Source organism: Miniopterus natalensis, chromosome 4 (genome assembly GCF_054644295.1).
Source record: "Miniopterus natalensis isolate mMinNat1 chromosome 4, mMinNat1.hap1, whole genome shotgun sequence".
NCBI lineage: Eukaryota > Metazoa > Chordata > Mammalia > Chiroptera > Miniopteridae > Miniopterus > Miniopterus natalensis.
This window is the reverse complement of record NC_142084.1, coordinates 59,357,376-59,366,871: the sequence shown is the minus strand read 5'-3', so window position 1 is coordinate 59,366,871 and position 9,496 is coordinate 59,357,376. Positions and strand designations below refer to the sequence as shown.

At 55.8% G+C, this 9,496-nt stretch overlaps 1 protein-coding gene across 1 annotated transcript in view; it reads right to left on the bottom strand.

Moving 5' to 3' along the window:
• Positions 1-3,155: 3,155 nt before the first annotated feature.
• Positions 3,156-9,496, bottom strand: part of KIF13B (kinesin family member 13B) — a 176,526-nt gene continuing 170,185 nt past the window's right edge. The window contains exon 40 of the mRNA XM_087816562.1: positions 3,156-7,979. Within this exon, the coding sequence (XP_087672688.1) occupies positions 7,690-7,979 (290 nt within the window). The 3' untranslated portion in view covers positions 3,156-7,689. The remainder of the gene's footprint in view (positions 7,980-9,496) is intronic.

The following is a 9,496-nucleotide window of genomic DNA, read 5'->3' as shown; positions in this document are numbered from 1 at the left end:
AATCTGGGGTTTAGAGTTGCCCAGGCCACCAAACTTGGGTAAGTTGACTGAGCGTGGCCCTGTCCTGCCCAGGAGCCTCCCATGGACGTGAGGTGGGCAGGGCCTCCGGGAAACAAAATTCCACTTCTAGAGATCAGCTTTGAAAAAGAGATTGTCAGATCGGTTTACCACAGTCTCTCCCGGTTCACCAGGAGGGGAGGAGGGGACGCAGGACCTCTTATCTCTGGGCCAGAAGTTGGCCCAGAAAGCAGCAGGGGGCTCTGCCTGGCAGTGGTGCCAGCTCACTGGCTGTCCCTAGGTCCCTGTCCCTCTGAGTAGTTGCTGCCTTTTTCAGATCAAGTTACCAAAATGCCTCCCCTCTGCTGAGCTGCTGGCAATTCACCACCCAGACCTCCAGCCCAGCTCCCTGAGCATCTCAGAACCCACTTTCCCGGTGCTAACACACAAGACGGGGGTAAAGTGGCTGCCAGTCAGGGTCAGAACCCCCTCGGGGAGGCCAGGCTGCAAGACAAGCTCCACGTGCCCAGGGCTGTCAGCCCTTCCACAGGAAGGGGTCCAGCAGCCCTGGGCCTGGTCCCTGATCCCGCTGCCCACACCTCAGCCACACCGTGGTCCCTCTTGACATGAACCTTCTCTAGGGAGAGCGATACTGCACCTTCACCTGTGGGACTCATATTTATAACAGTGTGTAATGACTGTAGCAAAAGCCCTTGTTTCTAGATGTAATGGTCAAAGAAACAAGTGCTCTATTGTATTGATTAAATTAGTTCAATGAGTCCTGTATCATTGTATCTCCTATTCTGGATTAGTGCCTTTTGGACAGTAGACTGTTCTGTAATTAAAATGTAGTATATACTGCTTTTTTGTACAGTTTTGTTTTAATAAAACTTTTTTTTAATTTGTGTTTATTTTAGTATTGTACCTATTAGAGAATAAAATGTATAACTGAACAGAGACTGGCTGGGATTTCTTTGGGGAAGGAGCATCTGGGAGCTGCTGGCACCAGCAAGGGTGGGAGTGTTCAGTTTTGAACATCAGTCCCTTGTGCTTTGAACAAGGATTCATGCCACCAGAAACCTAAGGACAAGTGAAAGGGTTAAGGTGACAAACACTACCTGGAGCTCGGGAAGGTCCCTGAATCCATCCACCTCTGACTCAGTGCTCCATTTCCTGTCTGCCCCACCCCAGCTCCCCCACCCAGAGCCCAGCTCCCTCACCAGCCTTCCCGGCTTTCCTGCTTCCCACCATCTGCCCGGGTCCTAGCAGTGTCTCTCTCTTTTACTGCATTGTGCCGAGCAGTGACAGCGCTTCTCTCCCACGCCCACCCGGACTGAGCACCTTCTCTTGGCCGTCTTTCCTGGGGCTTCCCCTCTAGCGGGAAAGAACAAAATGGAAGAAAGCCGGAGCTTTGCTATTTGCGTTCATTTAAAGGTGCCCAATGGTTGGGACCAAGTTTTTAAGCAGGACTCAAGGACAAAGCATCCACTCTCCTCCCTTCCAACAGACGATCGATCTACTTTCCCCTCTCAGAGAAAACCTGAAGTAAACGGTCTGTTTCCTTATTGTATATAATTAGAAAACACTGCAAAATTTTAAGCGGCCCCCAAACCCTACCTAAATTGCCAAGTGGAAGTGGGCGGAAGGGGGAGGGGCAGTACCGGCATCCCTACCCCAAGCTCCGGTTCCAACCAGAATTGCCCTTTCTGGTTCTATCCTTTTGCCCCCCTGGAAGTCTTCCCCACCTTACCTCCAGCACCGCCCTCTGTGCCTTCATTTCCCCGCCCTCCAAACCCACTCCCCTAGAGGTAACTTCCTCAATCCCCGGTGCCTCGGGCCCCTCCCGTGGGCATCAAGCACTGTGGATCCGCCCAACGGCGGACTCTTCAGGACTGACTTGCCTGCACTGTGCACCTGAGACCTGGCGCCGGACAGGCGTGCAGTGTTCATGGACTGATTCAGTGAGTGTGGGAAATAAATGTGACAAATCTACTAGAGCCCATTTTGGGGTCTGAGCAACTGTAAAAGCCCCCAGCGTTATGCAGACAAAGGAGATCTCACTGAGTTGCAAGAGAGTAAGAAGCAGCTTGAAAAATAAAATTTATCCTAGGAGCTAGATCAATTCTACATTCAGACTCCTGCCTCAGAGCAGGGCAGCTCCTGGCGGCCAGATTACTGTCATTCTTTGGCAGTGCTCATCTCTGAGAACAACTCTTGGGCACTTATGAATATAAACAATCCTGCTGAGCTGTGCTCTGATGGCCACCTCCAATCAGCCCTCCAAGTGGCTGTAGCCCCATATTTACATCAGACGAAGGATGAGTGACTCACTGACACAGGAAAGGAAAACAGCTTTGCACAGGGCCACCAGAGAGTCCGCGCCCTTGTGGAAACGTGCATGGGGCCAGCGTTGTCCCTTGTTGGTGCTGGGCTGAGCCCCTGGGACCATAAGTAGGCCCTGCAGGGGATCTCAGAGGAGGCCTCCTCACCTTCCCAGGTCTGAGGGGCCGGGCTGCTGGCCTCAGTGCTTCTGGGAACCTGAGCTGGGCACCAGGACTTGAGGATGTTTAGCCTCACGGGCAAGCACTCCCCAACAACTAACATCAGCTCCGCAGCCTACGAGGAGGAGACCCTGCCCAGAGGGCGACCACAGCCAAAATGTTCCTCCCTTCCCCAAACACTTTGTTGCAGAACCTTCAAAGGTCAACCCACCTATCCAGATGGGGGGATCTGGCATGGGGCCAATTCCACAGATCAAGGCAGGTGGTAGAGCATGTCCTGTGAGCTGGGACATCCCTGTCCCCATCCCTCCACTCCCAGACCAGCTGCCCCCGTTAGCCCAGAAATGAGTCTAAAGCCACCAGAAAATTTCTATTGGTTCTTAGCTCCCGTAAGAAGTCTGAACTAAGGAGTATGACTGTCCACAGAACCAACTGGGCCTTCCTGGTTCTTTAGTCCAAATGGCAAATAGAACAGGGGCCAGGGAGGTGAGCTGGGGACCTGCTGCTTCCCTGGACCTCCACCTTCCAGGCTCCATTGTGAAAAGTCCCACCTCAGCCACTCAGAACCAGGCCACCCACTGCCTGTGAAACCATCTAGAATGAGTCCGAACACCCCTACATCAGGGTAGGGGAGGGAAAAGCAACAAGACCTCAGACTTAGGCAAGAAATCATCTGATTTTATTTGGAAGCAGCTGGTCCTATGGAGGAAAGGCATGTATGGTACAAAATTACAGAGGTTTAGTTCATTATACAATACAAACCATCAGGTCTTTACAATTCATCACAGTCTTTGGATTTTCTTTAAATCAATGTACTCCCCACCAAAATCATTTCTTTACATGTGCACCCATCATATTTACACAACTCCACTTAGAGAAGGCCTCCCAAGACTCTCCCAGCACAAACAGTGTCGGCGGCCCAGCAGAAGGCACGGTGACTTCGCGGAGAGAAACGTGCTTGTAGGGACAGTCAAGTCAGTGGTTTGGGCACAAGACAGAAGCTGCACCCCCAGTCCCCACAGTAAGGCACGACAGGCAGGCCTCAGGCCAGGAAAATAAATACCCATGGACTTCTTGTCAGTTTCGCATACAGGGAATTTTAAGGCAGGAGGAGACAATATAAGGAAGTCAGGGGGCATCTAAATACCTTCTAAGCCTTTCAGACCCTTCAACAGTTGCTTCCGTTCACAGCTCATTCTCTCACTAGACACACAGGCCCCTCGCTGCCCTCAGTCCCCTGGGGGTGTGAGGGCTGGCGGTGCATGGGGGGCGGGGGGGCCTGCAGAGGCCAGGAAGGTTCCACCCAGTGTCTGCCTGGGGGTGTTCGTGCAGCACCCACAGCCTCACCCAGCAATGCTGGACACGTCCTCACCTGGCCCCAGCATCTGGGCGGCTCAGCCATCCCCTCCTGCTGTCACACTAAATCCTAGAGCCTGGGGCCTGCTAGGAACCGCACCATGAACCCTAATGCTGACACCTTATTTAAAATTAGGTCTGCTTATTAGTAAGGTGAGAAAGACAACGGATGAAGCGGAGCCCCTCCCTCGGGCTCTGGTCCTTGCACCACTCTCAAGGCTGCACCTTCCGCCCAATATCCACAAATAACATGGGGGGACCAGGACCACAAACCCTGTGCCCTTGAGGACTCAGCACAGCTCCCACCAGAGCAGGACGACCACACTAGGTTCTGACAATGGGGAGCCAGTACGGCCAACGTGCCCACCTCCCTGCACAGTGACAGCTCTCCAAGGGCACCAGTGGGACCGACGTCTAATGCCTACCAGGATAGCCCCCAACACGCCTGTTCTTCGTTCTGAAAACCCAAGGCAGGCTGAGCGCCACAGGGCAGCGCTTTCTCCTGAGAGAGACAACTGCTTTTCCACAGTGGGGCAAATGCCTCGACACACCAAAGCCGAGAGCTGTGAACCCAGCGGTCTGCCGCCGCTCCAGTCAGCTGCTCAGTCTCAGGGAGCTTCATTCAACGCGAGGCCAAGGGGACCCCATGGGCGCCAAGGAAACACTGCTCCGGGGAGGGTTCGAGTTGGGGGCAGGACCCGTACAGAACCTCAGGCACAAGAAACTGAGTTTGGGAGGAGAGAGTAGTCCTGAAGCCTCTTCGGGTAACAGGGCTGACCTGAACCCAAGGCTCTCCCCACTGTTTTGAGCTTCAGCTAATAAAACCCCACTCGAGTCAATAATTCTGTTACAGTCTCTCCCATGTTAGTTAAACCGAATGATAAAGAGGAAGCACGGCACCCCTCCTCCCCAGACCTTCCCAAGACAGTTCTGGGAGGTTGTGGCCACCATGTTACAGAGCAGACAGGCTCCAGTAAGTACTTCGCCAAGTAGGTAAGGATCCCAAACACCCACCACCTACAGTGTCTTCCCTCCAGCGAGCTCAGTGCACGGCAGTCTGCCTATAGGTGGTCATCTCTGCCCAGATAGAGGGAGGGATGCTGGCACCTCCATCAGCAGACAACACAGGTGACACAGAGAAACCCCTCACTAAAAAACACTTTTAACAACTGTGCTCGAGTCTAAGGAGAAAAGTGGAGCACAGAACCGAGAGCCCTCCACTTGGGACACAGGCCCAGCTGCAGACGGGAGGGCACAGCGGGCTGCCTGGCAGGGTGAGCTGCAGACCTGGGTGCCCGCAGGCCCGCACCGCCCTGTGGGAAGCAGACCAGGGAAGGCAAACCACCGGCCCTGGTGCCCTTGTGTCTGGTTGCTGGGACTAGAGAAACAGAAAGACACCTACCTCCCAGGCCAGGGTGACGTGTGGACAAGGACAGGACGCTGAAGGCAGTGGTCCCGGGAGAGCTGACTGCTTGAAGCCCCACCAGGGAGACCCAGAGAGACCGAGCCAGGGAGAGCCGGCCAGGCGTCTGCTGGGGCTGGGGCAGCAGGTCCCAGTTAAGAGAGCAGTGGGTTAAATGACTAAAACCTGGGTGTGGGCAGTGAGCGCCTTGTGCTGGGAGAGGGCCAGGTGAGGCCACGGTGATCTGAGGGATTGGCAGTCTGCTTCGTGGGGACAGTGAGAGAGCCCAGGCTGGGACTCAGAAGCTGGAGCTTCTGTAAATGGAAAAGTCACCGACCTTTCCTTGGTTTAGCCTGTTCCCTACGAGAAGGTCCCTTCCAGTTCTAGAACTAGGATTATGTGCTGGGATAAAGCTAAATGAGGGGCGCACGTGCTCCTGACCTCCTGGCCCTGGCCCCTTCTGTTAACATGGGGGAGGAGTGACTCGTGGCAGGGGCAGCTCTGGGCCTGCTAAGGTCTGTTGAGAGCCAGCAGACGCCAGGGTGAGACTGGGGCCTGGCCTGGCACTAGACAGCTGTGCGCAATTCCATTCCATCCTACAGTTTATCCAACTGCAGGGGCCACGGGGAGGGTGGGAGGGGCAGCTTCACGTGGCCGACAGCTGATGGGTAGGAGGTGGGCCCGAGGTCGGGCCCAGCATCCCCACGTGGAATTACTAGGAGCTAATCAATCCTCGCCCCTTCCCCGTGGGGCCTGAACGTGTGCAGCTGTGCCCCGTGGCCATCCCCGTGGGGGCTCTGAGCAGCCCGCCCAGGGGCAGGAAACCTGGCACTACTACTCACGAGGGGCTTCAAATCCCTAGAGAACTAGAGACTTTTTTTAATCCTTACCCGAGGATATTTTTCCATTGCTTTTCAGAGAGAGAGAGAGAGAAACATCAATGTGAGAGACACATCAATTGGTTGCCTCCTGTACACACCCCGACTGGGGCCAGGGATCGAGCCTGCAACCGAGGTACATGCTCTTGAGAGAGAACTGAATCCGAGACCCTTCTGAATGCTCTAGCCACTAAGCCAAACTGGCCAGGGCCGGGAGACTTTTTTTCAAAAAAGCTTTCTGGTTGTTTTTAAATAGTCTAAATGTGAGAAATAGAAACAGGCAGCTGGGAGTGCTGTGTGCAAACCCAACCAGAGGCTGGGGTGAGAGGGAGCTGGCTGACAGTCACCACTGGTCCCTGGGATCCCCCTTTGGAAGGACCAGGAGCCCCGCTCTCCCTAGGGGCCCACACCTCCCCAGGCTGCCAGGCATCTCCCTCTTCCTGCTTCCACAGCAGGGCTCCGGGACCGGGTATTCTGGCAGGAGGCTGTCTAGGCTGGACCCCCAGTCTCTGGCTCTGCCAGGGCCCAGTCACGGGAACGGTGGAGCTACGCCCCATCCAAAGGCCCAGGTTTAGTCAGGGAGTCAGGGTGTCAAGTTTGAATTACCAAAAAATTAAACTGGTCTAAGGACCTTCCCAGAAACCAGAATTGCACCAAATAAGGTGAAGATGCCTCTGTCTTCAGACGCAGAAGCACATAATTCTGAGTTGCCACTGTCTTTCAGAGTAAGGCCACTTGTGTCTTTATTAGAGGGGTCACCCTGGCCCCTCTGGGGACCCGGCCCCAGGCAGGAGGCTGGCAGCTCCCAGGCCACAGAGGCTGCACTTGCACTGAGCAGACGATTGTGACTCGCGAATAATTTCGGATTTTGAAAAATAAATATAAATAAATATATTCCAAACACTCTGTTAAGGGAATAAATGGCAAAGAGAAAAAACTTCCCAGGTAAAACACCCACAGAGAAAACTAAGGAAATCTGTGGAGGGTGAGGGAAAGGGGAGCGGGGCAGGCCCTGCGAGTCTGGGTCACACGGGACCTGGGGCCAGAAGCCCAGGAGGCCAACTGGAGGCACTTCTGGTGGTACTTGTGTGGGGATTTGGGGCAGAGGGGGGTGCAAGGAGCCTGAGGATCCATGTAGCACTGGGGGCGGGTGGGCCCGGCCCGGCCTGGGTGAGGCCCTGCCTCTGCAGAAGGAAAGGCACTAGTCAGGGTTATTCTTTAAATTAAGAGGTTAATGGAGTCGCCAGAACAGAACAAGGGCAACAGCCCCAGGTGGGAAGAGCCCGTGACCTGGTGACAGAGATGGCCCGGCCTGTGCCCCCAGGGCCTCCCCCCACAAGCCAGGGCCACTCTGGGCTCCTAGGACCTTCAACCCGCTACCCTGAGGACAGGCCTCCTCCCGGCAGAGGAAGGAATGACGCTTCCAGAGTCCTGGGAGAAAAGGGGGGTTCACCAGCCCTGCAACCTGCAAAAAGCCTTCGCGCTCTGCTCCCCCAAGGCAGGGGCTATGAGGTGACCTGTCTGCGCCCCGCTGTCAGCGCCCGGGCCGCGGGGCTCAGCTGGCCCAGGACTTCCGTCCCTCGGGGTTCTTGGGGCTCCTGTCCACCCGCAGCGCCTCGGGGCCCTCGGCCTTGGCCAGAGCCGCCGTCAGGGAGGCCAGGTTGGTGGCGGAGCCGGAGAGGGGGCTGCTCCTGCGGGGCTCGGGGGCGCCCTGCAGCCTGAGCCCCGCGCTGCGCCGCCGGCCCGCGCCCGCCGCCCTGCGCACGCGGCCCGGCCTCACCAGCAGCCCGTAGCCGGGGTTGCACCTGAAGTACTGCTTCCCGCCGATGGAGCCGTCGTTCTTGCCTGCGGGGAAGGAGGAGAAGCTGTATGGGCGGCCCGGGGCGCAGCCCGGGCCCCGGCGGGCCCCCCACCCCCCGCGGATGGCCCCCTGGGCGGGGCCGCGCTACCTGGGGACCCGAGGCCTCAGGCGCGCGGTCCCTCAGTGTCAACACCCCACGGTGATGGGTGGGTGGGGAACCCGATCTTTGCATCAAAAACAATGAAGAATTTTCTGTGCTCGCTGTCGGCACATCCTAACCTGCCCTTCTCTCTCTATCCGGCTCCAGCCAGCCTCCCCACCCCCAACAACGCGGTGTCCACAAGCATCACCTCTCACCCTCTGGCCACTGTCATCGCTGGGCTCCTGGGTGACACTCCCACCTGCCATCTCACTGCTCCTCTGAGCTTGTCTCCAGGCCCAGAATGGCCCCTCTGACATGTCTCCACTGGAAGGTCTGACCCGCACCACCAGCTCCCCCTGCCCGCAGAACTCTGGTTCCTCCCACCCCGGTTCCTCCCTCACCTGCTTCCAGGCGCTCCCTCGGGGCATGACCCTGGTCTCAGGCCACACGCAGGTGTCAGCCTGACCCCTTCCTACCCCTGATACTCCACCATCCCTGGGGCTTCCCGTCCTACTTTTCCTGACTGTACCACGCATCCCGCCTGGACATCGGCAACAGCCTCCCGCCTGGCCTTCCTGCTCCCACGCTTCGTCCCAGTCTGCTCTCCACCTCTCCAGTCTCCTCGCCGGGCTTCGGGCTGCCCTTCAAATGCAGCGAGCTGGTCCCTGTGAGGCGCTTGGACCAGCAGTGCCCCTGGCCTGTTGCTGCCCAGGCTCAGCTTCCTCCCTTACATCACTCATGTTTTCGCTTCCCTCAGTATTACTAAAAATGTTCCCACACCCCCCATCCTCTATCTGCTTAGCCTATTTTATTTTCTTCATAGTACTTATTACTATCAAATTTTATTTGTTTATTTGATAATTGTCTCCCTCCTAAAAGTCCAGTAAAACCAGGGACTTTGTTCTGCTCAGGAAGGTATCCTCAGAATCCAGGACAGTGACTGAAACACAGTAGGTGCATAATATTTATTTGTGGGATGCATTCATCTATTTGCTAATCTCCCTTTAATTCTTAAGTTTAACTGCAAATAGAAAGTTCTTTCCCAATTCCCATTTGCATTTCAGCAGAAATGGAGCTGAAAGAATATTCCAACCTGTGCTACAATAATCTTCTAGAACAACTTTCAATTCATGATATTCTTTGCCAAAATTATTTTTAAAGACAATGAGTGACTTCACAGCTGGGCTGAGGGTCCCAGAGACAAGGGTCCGTGTGGGGCAGGTTTGTGCCAGAGCAAACCACCCCCACCCCCAACTCTCCCCTCGTTCCCACCCAGGAGAGCTCCTCCCGCTCTATTCAGCAGCCTCACCTACGGTCCACACCAGCTCTCCTAGAAACCCATCTCTACCGCTCCCAACCCTCACCTAAGAGAGAGGCTGCCTGACCCCTGACTCCTGACCCTGGACCCACGTACACTGC